This window comes from Magallana gigas, chromosome 5, assembly GCF_963853765.1.
Source record: "Magallana gigas chromosome 5, xbMagGiga1.1, whole genome shotgun sequence".
In the NCBI taxonomy this organism is placed as follows: Eukaryota; Metazoa; Mollusca; class Bivalvia; order Ostreida; family Ostreidae; genus Magallana; species Magallana gigas.
The window spans coordinates 8,811,030-8,829,285 of NC_088857.1; the positions used below are offsets into that span (position 1 = coordinate 8,811,030).

General features: G+C 33.4%; 2 protein-coding genes across 2 annotated transcripts; both read right to left on the reverse strand.

Moving 5' to 3' along the window:
* Positions 1–377: 377 nt before the first annotated feature.
* LOC105325159 (putative epidermal cell surface receptor) lies at positions 378–5,950 on the reverse strand. Its single transcript, XM_011424586.4, has 13 exons — positions 5,827–5,950; positions 5,588–5,719; positions 4,389–4,508; positions 3,848–4,022; positions 3,642–3,727; positions 3,349–3,493; positions 3,044–3,132; positions 2,645–2,777; positions 2,199–2,293; positions 1,935–2,067; positions 1,043–1,155; positions 838–958; positions 378–626 (listed from the first exon to the last, which is right to left on the reverse strand). The coding sequence occupies exons 1-13, from the start codon at positions 5,858–5,860 to the stop codon at positions 500–502; spliced, it is 1,503 nt and encodes a 500-aa protein (XP_011422888.3). The 5' UTR covers positions 5,861–5,950; the 3' UTR covers positions 378–499.
* Positions 5,951–6,135: 185 nt separating this feature from the next.
* On the reverse strand, positions 6,136–10,405 carry LOC105325157 (putative epidermal cell surface receptor). Its single transcript, XM_066085147.1, has 9 exons — positions 10,246–10,405; positions 9,917–10,057; positions 8,985–9,098; positions 8,742–8,901; positions 8,466–8,560; positions 7,964–8,096; positions 7,722–7,825; positions 7,103–7,220; positions 6,136–6,468 (listed from the first exon to the last, which is right to left on the reverse strand). The coding sequence occupies exons 1-9, from the start codon at positions 10,277–10,279 to the stop codon at positions 6,342–6,344; spliced, it is 1,026 nt and encodes a 341-aa protein (XP_065941219.1). The 5' UTR covers positions 10,280–10,405; the 3' UTR covers positions 6,136–6,341.
* Between the last annotated feature and the right edge of the window lie 7,851 nt (positions 10,406–18,256).

Here is an 18,256-nt window from a genome sequence, read left to right on the forward strand (position 1 = left end):
ATCGGTTGTCGGTTCTTTAAAGTTTTGTGAATGCAGTTAAGGTTGTATGGGACACATGTCGATACTAATGTGTATTAAAAAGTACATCAAAGTAAAAATACCTTCAGCGAATTAGAATTTTAAATCTTTAAAAAGTATGACCAAAAATATGGTTTTTTATTTTTTGAAAAAGTAAAAATAATAAAAACCTCAGCGGGATTCGAACACATGACTTACAGAGTCATAACTTTGCCATTCATCAATCACCTTTACAGACAGTTAAGTCATGCATGTTGCATTTAGTCGACTAAGTACTTCAGTTTCATCTTGTAATTTTTCGCTTATATAATCCCACTGAATACTCTAGTCTTGCGCAAAGAACACGACAAAATTTGATATAAAAGTTTTTTGATATTTTACTTTAAAAAACTCCTTTGCTTAACTATACAATTTTATAAATACATATTCTAGTACATGTATACTGATAAACATCCAAACTTGAGTCACGCGGATACTCCTACTACTCTTGTACATATCCGGGCGGAAGATTGATGATGTAGTTTGGCGGACATTTTGGAACCTTGCAGCATTTTCCAGCGGGAGGGGCTTCTAGCGTACACTGGGATGGCAAGTGGAACCCCATGCATCTAAAATGTGAAACAAAAAAGTGAAACAACATTAGTTCACCACATTTTTTGTAACTATCACCATGGAATCAATTGATAACTTAATATTTTTTTTAATATTACCCAATTTCATATACCAACTATGCACAAAATAACAATAAAGACACCATCCATGAACATTGGGTCAAGAATCTGTTTGTAAAGCAACAACGTAAAAAAGAAGTTGTCTTACCTGCTTTCACAGTTGTAGAACGCCTTACGCTCACAGGAGCATTTCCATTGACAACCGTCATACCACGTATCCCTTAACTGGTAGATGGACCCGTCTTTGTAAACACATCCTTGGAAGTCACCTAATTAAGAATATGAAATAGTTGTGACGGTAATGATAATAATGTGGTGTGTAGCTCGAATGACTATCATGACTATTAACTTACTTGATAAGATATGTGTCGTATTGACATTGGGCAAATCACATACAGACTCTGGACAGCAATTTCCGGCTCTCTTGACCAGGGAACAACCATCAGCCAGCTGGATGTTCGGGCATCTGTCAGAGTGATACAACGTTAGAGAGAGAGAGAGAGAGAGAGAGAGAGAGAGAGAGAGAGAGAGAGAGAGAGAGAGAGAGAGAGAGAGAGAGAGAGAGAGAGAGAGAGAGAGTTTACGAATATAATTTTTAATGAATAGAATTAAATCTAAGGAAATGGTTTCTTTTTCTCTTAATAACTTTCCTAAATTCACTGTAAAAATAATATTGACCTCTTTAACATCAAATTTTAATTTCTTTATATTTATCAACAGGTCATCTAAATTAAAAAGGTTAACAATTTTCATTCAAGAAACAAACTCCTTCACGAGAACTTACTAGTTAAATCATTCTAAGGGTCAACCCATGACAGTTTGCTTTTATATTCCTAAAGAGAAGTCAGGGCTTATAATGAAGGGTGAAACACTAATTATAGCAAGCATTACTCTCGTAATTTTTATTTGCTACACCAAAATAGAGCATATATCTTATTTTGAGAGTTTTATTGACATTCATTTCAGATTGGCTAATATAGCAAGGCTATAACCCATTTCTATACACGGAAACATCCCAGGGGTTTTTAAGTCGTCTCAAGTGTCGTCCCAAATTTAAAATGGCCATAGCCACTGCGTTTTAAATATCAATATCTGTAACCTCTTTCTAGAAGATACTCACATTTCATCAAACGTTCAACTCATTATCGAATATTCCTCACTTTACGTGCATTGGTTTGACATTTTTATTCATTCTAAAATGAAAATACATTATGTAAAAGTACTACACATATATATAATACTTACGTGCTTTTACAGTCATACCGCCCTGATCTGCTGTCTAGACATGTACACGTGATGGCACAGCCGTCTTGCCAAGTTTCCCCTGACTGGTATTTCTGGGATTTGTATGTACAGCCTCCGCGATCGATGAATGAATCTACAAAGAAAACCATTGATAAGAGGAAATAAAAAAAATTCATATAGGATGAGTGGCACTCTGTTGACTGAATGTAACGAATGAGGTCGAGATTTCAAAACAATGTTAAAGCGGTGTTCGATTTAACATACTTGCGGTAGTGTTGACACAAACTAACTTCCTGCAGCATTCCCCGGAAACCACTTCATAATGACAGCTTGATGGGAGATGCTGGAACTCATTACACCTGTAAATGTAAAGCACTGAATTAAAATACTGGTCTTAATCCAAAGTATCCTTGCAAAAATACAATGTATCAATTTCAAATATATCAATAAGTGACGATGTTAAAATTGTAGAGTGGTAATTAAAGAGAATATGCACTGTCGTATTTTGGGTAGTGAGATTATAAGGGACAACGACAATTAACACACTTTGTCGAACTGTGGGCAGCGAGGTCAAAGACAAAATGTCGGTTTTGAAGGTCAAGGGAGAGAGTTTGAAAAACCAAATTGCACAATGGATGGTGGATCCACAGTTGACATAGTGAACATTTAATGTGGCATCAGGGAGAGTGACGTCACTGAATGAGCCTTACATCGATGCGCAGTGCGTGGTCAGTCCGTCCAGACACGTGCAGTTGTAGACACATCCATCCTGCCAGACCTCCCCGACCGAGTACGTCTTGTTCTTGTACTCACACTTATTGATCCCTCCCGATATCTCGTTTCCTTATAAAGAGAGTTAAAAAAGAAACAAAATAACACTTTTATAAAATGTCTACTTAGTTCAGGAAAGTAACAATCAATATTACTAGAAAACACAATATCAGGTGTGTACTGTAACATCGAAATGTTAAGGCATCACCTACAAATACTGGTTAGCTATTGGTGCTTAACTTTTGTTTATAGCCAATGGTGTTTTGGTCCAGTGTCAAAAATGCAGAGTAATGTTATTTACGAGTAATATTGATTGCGAGGATGCCAATAGTATTTACCTGTTACAGAACATACAACCTTCTTGCAGCAATCTCCAGGAACTGTTTCATAATGACACGAGGAAGGGAGGTTTAGGTAGGTCAAACACCTGTATAAATATTAACTCGTTATGCGGAAGACATTAAAATTGGATTGGATATTAAGCTGCACCCTTAAAACATTTCAACACTTAGATGAATTAATTTACGTATAAAAAAATATATTTTGATGTAAGATCAATGGTGCAATACATTTGAAAAGAATAGTGCTGGTCTAAGTTTGAATTTTTCTCAGTTTGATTGAAATTACAAAAAAAATCCATTACGGTGTGATGCACTGCACGATGTCATTCCTCTCACATGTACATCTGTAATCACATCCATCCATCCAAGTCTGAGCCTTAGCATAGGTCTTGTTTTTGTACAGACATCCCTTGTCCAATGATATACCAGGAGCAGACAAAGTTCCGTCTACAGAAATATCATACCATAGCAAATATCATACCATGGCAAATAAACAGGTGTTACATTTCATTGTGTTTCTCTGTGTTTGCGATTTCGACTTGAGGTATATGATTCTGGTGTGTCAACTTACTGCAGGTTGTGGGTGGTTACTTACTAACAGCACACGTGATCTGTTTACAGCATTCCCCAGGTATCGTCTCCTCGCGACAATTGGAGGGTAAATTAGAGTACTGGGCGCATCTACCATAAAAAAAATTAGTTACTACGACATGTAAATGAGATTTTTTTAAACATGATCTTTAACATTTACTGCACAATGCTTGCTGTAGGATGTTAGAATTACATTGCAGTTAGCCTTACGGTTGTGTGCATTGCGTAAGACCGGGACTAGCGCACGTGCATCTATAGTCACAACCATCCAGCCATGTTTCACCAACAGAATGTTGTTGTCCTTTATAAACACAACCTTTAACTGTAAGGCTAGCCTCTGTGGTTGTTGTTGTCGGGACCTCCGTTGTAGTGACAGAGTTCGCAACTATTTAGATACAATACACAATTCAATATAACATTTTTTTTTAAATATGAAATCATTGAGATAATTTTTGTATCACCCTGTTATCAGCATTTTTTGTAAATTCTTTCAAAATGCGGACCCGGTAATCATTTTAGGGATGAGGTTGCGGTGAGTGTTAGCTTGTTTTGAGTGTTTCTGCGCCTTTTTTTGTTAGTTTACCACAGAAATCAAATAGGCAAGCGTGCATTTCCAAGGAAAAGGGGGTAATGGTTAATCTAGAATCCCCCCAACCGCACCGATCATGGTTATATAAAGTTTTCATTTTGCTTGAAAAAAATCCATACATGTGAATTAATTATGAAATGTCTGTAAGAAGAAAGTTCCTACTTGAACTACAAAGCCCACAGAAACTGGCACAGTTGGTCTTGGCCCACGTTAGATATGGTGCCACACAAGCCGATTTCCCATATTCCGAGCAGTCAGAAATCGAGTCACTGCAAGTGGGAGCTAAAACGAAAATATTCCTAATATGTAGGATGTGGTAATAAAGTTGTCACGTAGATTTAACTGTAGTTATATGTTCATGATGATGTGCTTTTTTAATGAATGCCACCTACATATAATCGAATAAGGTATTTATTCTTTACTATCAGTTTCTTGTTAATCATTAAAAAAAACTGAAAAAAGCAAATCTTTATCATTCGAACCTAAATGCAATTCAATCTTTCAGGGTAGTTCTTTTTATCAGACATGAATTGCAAATTTTTTAACAAAACAAACCGGAATCAAAAATATTTGAGTGGAAGATGTGTGTTAAGTTTTGGATCACATCAGGTGAAAAAAAACCAGCGCTCTTAATAACTTACATACTCTATAAAACTGCTGTTTATCCTTTATCATTAATTACAAGTATCTACTCTTCAATTATAGCACTCTGTATATAGTTACAATGCAGATACTCTTTGTATCAATTTAAGGAGGCTAGCTAGGTGGTCAACGAATTATCCATAAGATATAACACATAAGGCCACACCAATATAATTTTTTGTTCATCCGACATCCAATGAAAAGAGTACGAGTGGGTGAGCGATTAAATAATAAAATTATTTTTGTTTTTTGTTTTTTGTTTCTGATTTATAAATTTAAACTATTTAAAATACGAAAAATAGAGCGGAAATAGAACAGAAAACAGCCCAGGATGCGGTAGTTTAACTGGATGCGGCAAATTAATAATAATATTATTTGTAGTTTTAGTATTTTCCTCCATCTTTATCAGAGCTCTTCATCTAAAGGAGAATAAATCAGTCAACAAAATGGCCACGACCATCGAACCCTCTTAAATAGGGAAAAGAGCAATGACTTCTATTGGTTTGAGTTGCATAGAAAATGGAAGAAATGGGGCTAGGTTTATTTCTGTCTTTAAATCCCATTGTACATGGACGGAAAGGATACCTTCAGAACATCCAAACATTTAGGTCAGCTTTACTTCAATAAATGTTATACTTTATGTTATACTTAATGTCATACTTGAACTCTTGTTTTATCCATTCTTGGATATGGAAAGAAAAACTGAAATCAAACCTTACAACAGAATCCACAGAAGAGCGGGCAGTTTGTTCGGGCCCACGTGTCGTAGGGTGCCTGACAGGCAGTTTTTGTGTATTCAGCACAATCCGGAATCTGGTCTCGACACGTACCGTAGCAGGTGTGAATAATAGCTAACAAATGCAATACGTATGTCTCATTTCCATCAGTTACAGTACAAATATTTTTTTATTTGGGTGCAATTTAAAAAAAAAAGGTGATTGATGTAGAGAAAACTTACCTACAACGAACGCAATGCTTGAAAATGCAATCATTCTTTTTGAGTTTATCTTTCTATCAGTGCTGAACAGCACAATCGGAATTTTTCACTGAGAGAACTTTCTTATCAGTAATAGACAACCTACATATATTGTACATAGTATTTACAAAACTGTGTCGTCAAAACTTACAGGAATTACTTACTTAAGAACTACTAGCTTTGCCAGTGTTAAAAATCTGCGTTGATTTTGTATACCGGTATATTGCTGCATGTTTAAATATGTTTACATCCATCTAATTGTACACATTGCAATTATATAAAATAACTTGGTTGTGATTTTCATATAGTTTATTTACAAAATTGATCAAATATGTTAACTGACAGCATAACACTATGCACACACGACTCTCAGATATTAAAACAAATGCCCTTGTAATAATTTAGATGATAACACTTCAACTAATGCTTTTACAAATATCGTCTTTTTAAACACTTGTAGAAGAAAAAATGTAGAATGTTTCTTTTTTATGTATCCATTACTCGAGGATGTACCCCGGGGGGTAGTTGTATGGATAGTTAGGTGGACAGTTCGGAACTTGGCAGCATTTCCCAGCCGGTGCGGGGTCCAAATGGCACAATTTAGGAAGTAATAAGTCCAAGCACCTGTAAGAATTTTCATAATTATGTTAGGACGTGACGTCATGTAAAGTTATCACACACTGTCCATATCATGCCATTCATCGTATCACATGGTATTAACATTGTATATTTAGTATAATCAAAGAATTATTAAAATTTACAAGATTAAGTTCTACAGACTTCTGTGCGATAGATTACATAAAAGCTTTTAAAATATTGAATATTTTGCAAGTGACCAAAAATTTAATTTTTTCCGTTTTACATATTTCTGACGGTTTAGAACAGATAAGAAGAAGTAGTGCGTGTTTACCTGGGTTGTGAGGTGCAGTGCATGTTTACATGGGCTGTGAGGTGTAGTGCGTGTTTACCTGGGTTGTGAGGTGTAGTGCGTGTTTACCTGGGCTGTGAGGTGTAGTGCGTGTTTACCTGGGTTGTGAGGTGTAGTGCATGTTTACCTGGGCTGTGAGGTGTAGTGCGTGTTTACCTGGGTTGTGAGGTGCAGTGCATGTTTACCTGGGCTGTGAGGTGAAGTGCGTGTTTACCTGGGTTGTGAGGTGCAGTGCATGTTTACCTGGTCTGTGAGGTGAAGTGCGTGTTTACCTCGGTTGTGAGGTGTAGTGCGTGTTTACATGGGCTGTGATGTGAAGTGCGTGTTTACCTGGGCTGTGAGGTGTAGTAGCCGATGCTGGCGTCCTTGCATTTGATCGTGCTTTTACATCCATCATTCCATTCGTCCCCTTCACTGTAGACCAATCCATTGAAACGACACCCGGCAGCTGCAATAGTCATTGATTAATTGATTAGCACAAATAATCAATTATAAATCAAAATGTTTTAAAATCTATTAAAAATTTATTCTTTATTCTTTTTAAATCCATGCGTGATCTTGCAGTGCTGATATTCAACATGTATTGAAATTGTTGTAACTAAAAATGCTATGCTAAGGACATTACGTAACGGTTTTCCACATATGGTGAAAAAGTCAATAAAAAAGGACGATCAGAGTGGTATAGTACTGTATCTCCATCTACCATATACTGTATATCAACGTTTATTTACGACATCTTCGTTTCGCGATTTATCCGAAATGAACTGGTTCGCGGCGACTAGGCCTTATCCACACGCATGTTGTTATTACAACTATTCCATAAAAATATCAATTATAAACCGATTTTTGGGGGTATACCCAGGGAATGCCAACAGAGCCCGTTCCGTCCCTGTGTCTACATTTAAAGGCAGATGAACAACTGAACCACTGCTGAGAGACTACGGCATACCTTGGGTTTCACTAGCCTTTGGAAGGTCGCAAACTGACTGAGGACAACAGCTTCCGTTTCTTTTCACAACAACACAGCCATCAGTGGGCGTGATTGGAGCACATCTAAAGATACAATTCTTAAAATGAGGAAATCATAGATTCTGAAATTTGTCTAAGTCTTATACAGAGGTTAAGAACTTCATATTGTTAAAAAACATACGTTAATGTAACATTCTAAAATACATGTATATAATTACTCACGTGTCCTCACATTTGTACTGTCCTGTGCGACCGTTTACACAAGTACAGTTGATGGAACAGCCATCACTCCAAGATTGGCCTTCAAGGTACTTCTTTCTGTTGTATATACACCCTGTATCACTCAGCACCGGTGCTGAAAAGGAGAGCATTTCGTCTTTTTTTACTAGATACTAAGCAGCATTTCTGAGAATGTCATTTGATATGACATGTACATGTAACACCTAAACTAACAAAAGAACAATAATTTTTTTATGGAGAGAAAATATGCACATACCTAAAGTGTTTGGCTAATCATAATACATTATATATTTAAACAAATTATTAGTAAAATACATAAGTTAAAATAACCATCGAAAAAAGTCCCGAATAACATGTATGGACTTTTTTTGGCTATATAATATCCATTCAAAAGTTTTCTAATTCTTTTGCCATAAAGTTTTCCAGGAACCAGCTTTTTAGCATTTAGATCCCATTTAGTAGTTGGATTCTTCGAATATCTTACTGTTGGGACTATCAGAACAGACGAGTCTTCTACAGCACTCTCCATCAATGGCTTGATAGTGACAATTTGCTGTGGTATTGATGAATGTGGGACATCTGCATTGATGAAATCAACTCTTAGATTTCTTATTTAGTACTTTACATGTCAAAGACAATAAGTCGCTTTTCATAGTTACGATTGATATAAAGTATATCAACTAAGCAAACGCTTCAGAAAATTGCAGTGGTTTTAATCAATTAATAGGAGCTGTCGCTAAAACCAATTAGAAACACTTACATGGTAGAACACCGGTATGCTCTCCCAGCACCGCACGTGCAGTTGTATTGGCAGCCATCTTGCCAAACATCTCCGAGTTTGTAGGTTGTCCCTCTGTATAGACAATCGGTCTTTGGTACGGCAGCAGTAGAGGTGACAGGGGGAGCGATGGTGCTATCGCCTACGACAAGAGTCAACATATGAAACATTGTACATGTATCAATATCATGTAAATCAGTTGCGATGCATCAGACAGACACTTACCACAGTATTTACATGTCTTAGCACAGTTTTTCCTTGCCCACGTATCATAGGGGGCCACACAGGCAGACTGGCCATAATCAGCACAATCTGGTAACTCATCCGCACAGTCGGGGGCTTCATCACAAAATAAAAAAAATAACATAATTATGTTTGACCGACAATAATTCAACCATTAACACATTATTTGCCTGGCTAAGAAATTTAGTTTGTATACCAACTTTTTGTCAATTACATATTGCTTTGATTTAGATTCTCATATCTAAGCCCACAATTTGTATTAAAATTGTATTACAAGGAATACAATCATTTATTAAAATATTCTTTAAAAAAATGGTTTAAAAGATTTACAGAGCGTCCTCGTATGAACTCTGGTCCTATCGAAGTCATGCCTTTTTTTAAACACTGAAAATGTAACGAACGTTCTCTACGTGGCAAATGGAATATTTTGTACATGTTTTGCCAAACCTGTCTGAAGGCCGAGGAGATTTATACACTTCAGGTAGATATATACAGGTAGATGGACCGGCAGATATACAGATTTTTACTTTTACACTCCAACCTCAATCTATCCGACTTTTTAAGTTTTACATTGTTCAAATTAGTCAAAATAGCATCATTTTTTATACATAGGATCGAGCTTTTTTATTGAATCCTTAACTCAAATATATCAGTATATTATAATTATAAGCTTTCCTCCTTTATGTTTACAGCAAATTACTGCTATTGAACTATAGTGCAAAAATGATTTACCTTGATACAAGACGCCATTTTTATTGGCCTCTCAGGCCATGCTCTATAGTTTTGATAATCAGTATATTGAATCAAGTGTTATTCATTGCAAATATACAAATAAGTGATCCATCCATCGTTTCGAGGCTGCTGAGGAAATTAAAGGAAAAGCAGCAATCAATATTAAAATCAAATGTACTCACTACAAAAGCCACAGAAGCGAGCACAATTTTTTCTTCCCCATGATTCATAAGGGGCCTGGCAGGCAGATTTGGTATACTCAGAACAATCTGGGAGAACATCGGTACACGGGTTTCCCTGACCGTAGGTCCCTGTTAGGGCCGCTAATAACAAAGAAATAAAATGTTCGTATAAAGACCAAGCAAAGTTGCCTTTTCATTAAGCGTTTCGGAACATACACCTCGTCTTTAAAAAAAACCTTTTTTAGTCAATATATTATTTTAAAAGTTTCAGATTTAGAAATCAGGACATTGAAAAGAAATCATTTTACATGTAAAGAAATAATCCTTACCAATTCCGAGAACAAAGTAAAAGAGTGACTCCATTTTCTTAGTGCTATGTGCTATGCTGCTGAGTTAACACACTCGTTTTCCGTTTTATAGAGAGGGTCTTATCATACCTCACCAAAGGCGACCCGAATTGACTGGGAAATTGGGTCGCGAAGTGTAAACTTCTGAAGATAAATAACCGGACGTTTCTTGGGGGGTAAGGTTGACCTGAAACTTGCAGACATGCGTTTTCTTTTGAACTAGATGTTCTTGCACTAGATATACTAAGGTGTACAGGTGCGTTTCCAGTTTGTTCTTGAGGTGTATATTTTAATAATTACTTATTATATAGGGGGTATGATTACCGGTAAGATGAAATTTGTTTAATCTAAACTCTCCTATAATTAGTTTTCAATTTATTTCTATTGTATAGAAATTCAAATAGTCAGGTGAGCAAGCTATCTTGAAGTTATCATGTGCATAGTATGAAAGGGTTACTATGTACCCTAAGAATGTTTGCTCTTGGGGTGCTCTAGAGGTTATCAAAGAGTGTATTTTTAGAATAAAAAGTTATTTAGATTTTTATTGAATGCACTTATTAGTCAATGGGTCCCCCTGACTCAGAGAGGCAATGATTAATATTGTTTGTGAAGTTTAATTTATCTAGCTTATTTCGAATTCAATGTCAAAAATTTGCATTCAGAATTTTTTGCAGCCAATGGTACACTCTGTATATAAATTAGATAATATACATGTTTGCAGAAATATTCGAAATATAACTTTTTCCATTTACCTTGTGTTGTTATTTTGGACAGCGTGTTGTTCTCTATATGTGCCATAAATTTGTCTATTACGAATGTTCCATGAAGATTACTAACATATATAACGTAAACAAAGAATGTTTCCTACTAGACTATTATAAAGCGTTAATCGTAAATAAATCTTCGCTGTAAACAACGAAATATCCTGAAAAAAAATCATCTTGGATTACGACGAAGTAGATAACTACAAAAAGTTGCCATTGGATGTAATTACAATAACTTTGAATTCCATGTTACAACAGGGGTTTTTAGAAAAGTTTTTTTTAAAATTGATATACGGCACATTCGTAGTTCATATGAAACCAAGAACAATAAGCATCTGCAATCACAGCGACGGCTTTTTCAAAGGAAGTATGCATGTTTTGTCATATTTCTACCGGACCATTCTATACAATTCAAGATAGCCACATACGTGTGCATAGTAATATAAAAAAAACCACCACAATAGAAGCAATTTAAAGTCACACAGATATTGTCGGAGGTTCCAAATTAATGGTCTTGCGTCTTTCAAATGATATTATTATTGCATACCTGTATAATAAGCTTTCAAGTCGATGTAAAAAAGTCTAAGATATCTCTTTAAAAATTTCCACAAGCTGTTCTGTAAAAAAACGATGTGATTTAAAATGTGATGGTTTTTTTAAAAAGATTAATATAGACTGGTTATACAGAGATTTAGGAACATTTACTGTTAATCAGTTATGAGGAGAGCCAACTCAAGATTAGATTAACCAAACAAAAAATATTGATGTTCATGTCCCAAGCGTGGTCAAATAGTGGAGAGGGCATGCTGTCAATTCCTATCGTGTGGCTTTGTGCATTTTGTGCATGACCTGCGGTTCCTCTCTGTTACTATGTGTATCTATTACAAAAATCAACAACCGATGAAATCCGTAATCTGGGAAAGGCTATAGTAGTACATGTATGTGTACCAGACCAGAAAACTAACTATTCAACAATAAGTTTTGGCAAACAGATGGGCAGATGGCAGATGATCTCCAATATGAAAAGAAGTTACGAGTATGTAACACACAAAAAACAAAGTAGAATTGTATATCGGTGAGAATGGGAGGTGTATTCGGTCACACCAGTCTGTGAGGCCCACAAAACTTTAATTAATCCATTTTAAAAAAATGTGGTTTCTTTGTTTCTTTAATTGCGTTATTTCAAAACATAAGCATTGGTTAGAAATATTTGATGATTATTGGAATATGGTAAATGTTCAATGCTTGTTAGATATGTTATATGTTACCTATTAATTGCTGTTTGTGACAAAAATACATAATAACCACTTCTCATGAATATTACGATTATTATGATCAGAAATCAATTTCAATTTGATAAGATTTACGCAGTGAACACTGCTCAATAAATTTAAGTTATTTAATGAAGGAAGATCCAATAAATAAACTACACCCTATTAAAGACAAAAGTCGGATCTGCATGAAAAACAATTCAAAGAAAAGCATGATTTATAGAACAAAAAAATCATCATTATTTTTTTTTTTTGGTAATTAGAAAATATGAACACATCTGCTTTGAAAGCGGTAATGATACGTATCAACCAAATGTGTATTTATGGAGGAATTTGTTATTTTCAGCGCCAATCATTTTACAATCTTATTATTGTGCTCAAAAGCATTTACTTTAGAAGGAAAACACGATGAAGAGAATATTAATAACATTCTTTGAACCAATTAATTATGAAGCGGTCAACTTGCACATCGGCTCATTTTTTTTTGCTACAATATTTTAATATTCAAAGGAATTATTTCATTTTAAGCAAACATAATATAACTATTTAAAAGATAACATTCTTAGGAAGTTTGTTTACATACATTTCATTAATTATGTTATAAAATGCATGTTAGATTTTGGATTAATTATACAATATCCATTTATATATCTCAATAGCTAAATTTGTTTGACTCCACAATTATATGCGATAAAATGAACGTATAAATATTAACTGATATGATCTCACTACAATGCACTGCACTATGGAATTCGGTTTTCATTTAAAGTCAAAAGAGTGCACTTTTCGTCCTCACTTCGTTATCGAAGACTTCTGGTCTTAGAACTATGCATACGTCACCTACAATAAGTGGGCTTAAAACTGTAATAAATTTTTTAAAAAATGTTAAAGTGTTTAAAATGTTGAAAAAGGATTATCAATCATATTTATGTATTTTTTATTCCCGCTACGCATTGCAAATTCATCATTATTTAAGATAATTGGATTAACTTATTGCATTTGTGGCCAATTTTAAAAAGCTTTTCTCTGTGCTAGTGGTTGTTTCTGAAGGCTAAGATATTTATGTCCCCTAATGACTATAAAATAGGTCTAATCGCATAGCTTGTGTAGAAATAAAAGTCACAATATATTAGAATTAGTATACTTAAAGTCTGAAGTTTAATATTTTGTTGACATTTTTTGTTGTCTTTCAAAGCAAATTTTTAGACCTAAGAAAATCTGGCAGATGATTATAATGATACGACGACTACGATAAAATCTCGTTATAAGTATTGTAGTATATTAATCTAGTTATAATTAATTGTGTCAAAGCATTAACTTTATTTCTCTGCCAGTAGAGTTTGACTTTTTTTCTCACTGAAACTTGACATTGTGACAAGACAATCCATCATGGAGTCACTTCATTTGGGCTAGTTCCGTTACGTGTGGTTTTTTTGTCGGCGATAAAACGCTGTGCATTGAATACCTTTACTATCAACACACACGAACAACCACACACTAATTATCTCATAATATGAGTTTTATTTCTATTTAGGTCTTTATTAAATTGATCATGATACAAACTCGTAAAACAAATTTTTCCTTGTACTAAAATGAAAAAAAATGTATATTTTTCGTGACGACATCATGTTAGCGTTACAACTATAATACAATAAAATAATGAGAACATTGTATTTTCCATATTTTCTGTCATAAATAGATATAATATATCAGAGTTTTAGTTATTTTAGAATGTTATGACATGCTAAATAACGGTTTTCTTGTGTCTAAACATGTATGATTCTTTACATTTAGTTTAAACATTATTTTATTTCAAAATGAAATAGGATCGGACAGCAGGCATGGTCTATTTTTGTCCTTTCCCTATTCTTTACCGGTAGAATAGGAGAATTCAAACATATGGGGTTTTTCTACATAAAATGAAAAAAAAATTGAAAGAAAGAAAAGAAAACAGGATCTTTAACTGCATTGTGCAAATCATAGAGCAAACAATTCTTGTCACACGCTATGTTGTTTTATATAAAATACTATACAATATTTCATATCGTATTTGGATTTGCTCTATAACTGCAAAGTCAGGAAACATATGCCTTAGTTCATACTAGTAATCGTTAAATGTTCACCAATTCTTATCCCGCAAATATTAAAGAACTTAAAGAAAAACACTGTTATCAAAGATACCACACATTCATTCCTCGCATTTATACATTGAAACAAAGGAAATGATCTTTTATGGACTTTATTTTTCCTATTACACAGACAATTGTAAATTGTTATACATGATAAGAACTTCGTAAATTGTAAAAACTTATGTTCAAACCATCTATATATTTTGTTCAAACCAGGATTTTATACAGTTATTAGTACTTTTGCTTAGATGAAATGTAATTTTAAAAAATGAAAAGTTAAAGAAGATGGGGGAATAAGATGGCGCAAATGCCCATTCGGTTTAGTAGTGAAATACAATTTTGAATTTATTTTTTCCCAATTAAATCTATTCAAATATATTATAATACAAGTTTGCAAAAGCACAATTTCTAACTGTAATCAGTATTTAATATATTTAACAAAAGATAAGAAGAAAAAAATATTGCCAGAATTTTTTGCGGTATCGAACCCATAACATAAATACCCTAGACATATAATGTTAGCCTATGTCAGGTACTCTTTTTTTAGGTTATGTCAGCTACTCTAACCACTGAGCCATTTCAGACACAACAAAGTATGCTGTTTAAATATTATGTGTGACTTTGACCATGAATTTACGGACTTGTATTATTTTTTCAAAACGTTCAATTGTTGGGATACAAAATGATATTTTAAATGTATTGTGGGTCATCTCTCCACGTTTTTGTTGATAGAAATCGGTTTGTTTTCCAATAGACCTTATTTAGACTATGAGAAAAATATGGAGCACAGAAGTTCTAAAACATGACAGTATTTGTAGGTTTTGATAGGTATACGCCTGTTTGAGTCAACATATTCCAAGTATTGAAATTGTTTATAGGTTAGAAATCAATGATATGTAAAATGTATATTGTTTTAAATGATTTTTTAAAAAATATCAGATTTATTGATATTTTAATTTTTCGGTAGCTTGTCCGACCGTGTATGGTCATTTTACACGCTTTATCCACACATTTTCTTTGTGTTAAACTGTTAAAAGAGCACTAAAGAATAAAAATACACAATTTTCAACTTGAAATTCTAATTAAACTTAGAATTCTAATTGCCATCATGATAATTAACCATCAAATTACATTTGAATCACACAGAAACCAAATTAATGGTACAAAGGAGGAGTTCTCGGATTTTAAAAAGTTCTTGACCATTGTTGAGAATCGTGTTTTTTAGGGTAAATTTTAGGATTCTCATAATATTTTCATGTCATGTATAAATAGATTCCAAGGTAAACAAAAATGCAAAAAAGGCAGAAAACCTGAAAATCCAGTTAAACAACATTTACAGTACACGATCAGACTTTAAGATCGGAAGAAAAAATAGAATATAAAAGACTGCATGTTAATTTACAAGTTGCACCGACCTGACACTGCAACACAACAACCTAATTGAGACAATCACCAACACAATAGAAATATACATAACACGTGTGCATGTAATTAACTAAATATGACTTATCAGCAGTTACATGCAATTTGAAATGAAGGTCAAGTTATTTTTTGGAAAAGTTTCGGTGCAATCTTTGTTTGATCTCATTGACTTGAATAGATAAAACAAAATAAAATAACAAATTTTATTTGTCATGAAAAAACATATTTTAAAAATCTTGGATATTCTTAAGACTAAAACAAAATAGAAACTATTTCGCCTTTTTTTTTCATTTATCATTTTTATTCTCTAACCCATAAATCATTTTGCTTTAAAAAACCTATATATGACAAGTTGGGTTTTTTTCAAATTTGACCTGAACAAACACGTATAAAATACATGAACCGAAGTTTAACTACAATGTACATTTCTTAAGATAAAATCATGCACTTTAAACTGTTGTCCTTCCTTGATATATTATATTGTTTTGTTTTTTCGGGAATCGGTTCAAACCATTTGTATGTACTAAATGCATTGTCTGTTGATTTTTAACTTCTATTTAATAGCATTTTGTGGATTAAAAGCATATATAAGGTCAGCAGACCAATTGGAAATTGTCTTCAATGTGGCCCACTCATGTTTATCATGTTAGTATATATGTTAGTAAACTATATCTGTACATTTTAAAAGGTCTAATATATATGTTCCCCTCTTTCTGAGTCACCCATTGAAATTCCTTAAGACGCATTTATTCTGTCTTATTTAAACATATAAAATACTTTATCATCACAAAACAAATTATAATGTGAATTTCCCATGCATCATCTTAGAACACTTTACTGAAAAATATTAGTTATAGTCAATGCGTAAATTTTCGTATTATCTACAATTTATATGACAATTTATTCAAAGCCAATTTGTACTGGTCATGTTATTGTCGCCCAATGGACGGCACCTGTTAATGTCCAAACCACGTAGAAAAGGCCAAGGACACCAATACTTATATTTTATCAATAGGATAATTCACTTCCCTATTTCCTGAGTGTCCTTTTTCTTGTATAAATAATAGCATTTGAATAATTTGCATCATATATGACGGTTTTGTACATACGTACATTCTAAAGTGTAATGTAAATTTCAGCTGCGGTTCCATGTTATTTGCAAAGCGATTGTCAGAAAAGGTTCGGTTTTCTTTTATTCATCGTTTATTAGCATTAAATGATATGTAGTTTGCGTTTGTTGTGTGTCTTTTTATAATACTTTTACATTAATTATCTTTCTATTACCATCCTCTTATAAAACTAAATTAGACGTCTACAAACAGAAATTGAATGGCTGCGTAGAAAGTTTAATGCAAGTTTAAGTATTATACTTTGACAAAAAAAACCCACTTGAATGTATCCAAATCAAGAAAAATATCAATAAAAAGAATAAGATTTTCATTGGAGATGTTATATTGAAAACTGGCAACAGAATAAAATTCTAATAATAGATCTAGACAAGGGAAGAACGACACGTAAACACGTACTAAAATGTTTTCGAAGAAGTGTGAAATTGTTAATGAAGAATTTGGAAAAGCAAATTCACCAAGTGCCCTACGAAAGGTCTTGTACATAATCCATCAATACAGTGTCAATTACATTTATTTGACAGGACAATTTAGATTGATGCGCATATTTGAGGTATGCAATGAATCTCTGTAATCACGACTGAAGTTTTATAATAGTGTTATTACAGGCTGTATTATTTATAAAGCAATATGAGTTCTTTTAAATTTTATTTTGCTGAAAAAAATCCCTGCTAGTATTGGAAATTTGGATGTAACTTAAACTTTCATGATAAATATGATTTTAAAAAATCATGAATTTTTGTCAGATGAAAGATTTCTCTATTAAGGAATATATAGCAGATCAATATTTGTACAGGACGAGAATAATTCGGTTTTGCTCCAATTAAGGCTTCTTAATGGCTTTTCCCACAGAAATTAAGTAACAGAAATTTTTAATTATGACATCTTCTGTCATTTTAGTAGTAAATACCATTTTCTTGAAAAACAAATCAACAATTGCAACTAACATTGTTTTAAATGAACTGTAATATTGCTGCAGTAAACATGAACAGTGATAGACTCTCTGATGGATACCCTTTTAATGTGTTATAAAAACGATAAGCAGGAATAGTGTTCACCTTACATGTACCTATTATAGAACTGTTTCAGTTGGCGAAATGATGTAGTTTAATATTTTTCTTTCTTTTCCGCTCAATGAAAACAGACAACTGATCTTTTTATTGAATAGATAACCAAGTGAACATTTACTGACACCATAAAAGCCCCGTTCATCAATTAAATTTATTCATATCTCTCATTGTCATAATTCTTATCATGACAACATGAATTCAACTAATTCA

What these genes read in the sequence shown, in the direction of transcription:
- LOC105325159 (XM_011424586.4), bottom strand. Translation starts at nt 5,860, where the DNA reads ATGATTGCATTTTCAAGCATTGCGTTCGTTGTAG. An exon ending in AAGCATTGCGTTCGTTGTAG is followed by an intron (nt 5,720 to 5,826) that starts GTAAGTTTTCTC and finishes TGCATTTGTTAG; the next exon opens with CTATTATTCACACCTGCTAC. An exon ending in GGTTGTATGTTCTGTAACAG is followed by an intron (nt 2,778 to 3,043) that starts GTAAATACTATT and finishes TCTCTTTATAAG; the next exon opens with GAAACGAGATATCGGGAGGG.
- LOC105325157 (XM_066085147.1), bottom strand. Translation starts at nt 10,279, where the DNA reads ATGGAGTCACTCTTTTACTTTGTTCTCGGAATTG. An exon ending in TTACTTTGTTCTCGGAATTG is followed by an intron (nt 10,058 to 10,245) that starts GTAAGGATTATT and finishes CTTTGTTATTAG; the next exon opens with CGGCCCTAACAGGGACCTAC. An exon ending in TACTACACCTCACAGCCCAG is followed by an intron (nt 6,469 to 7,102) that starts GTAAACACGCAC and finishes AAATTCTTACAG; the next exon opens with GTGCTTGGACTTATTACTTC.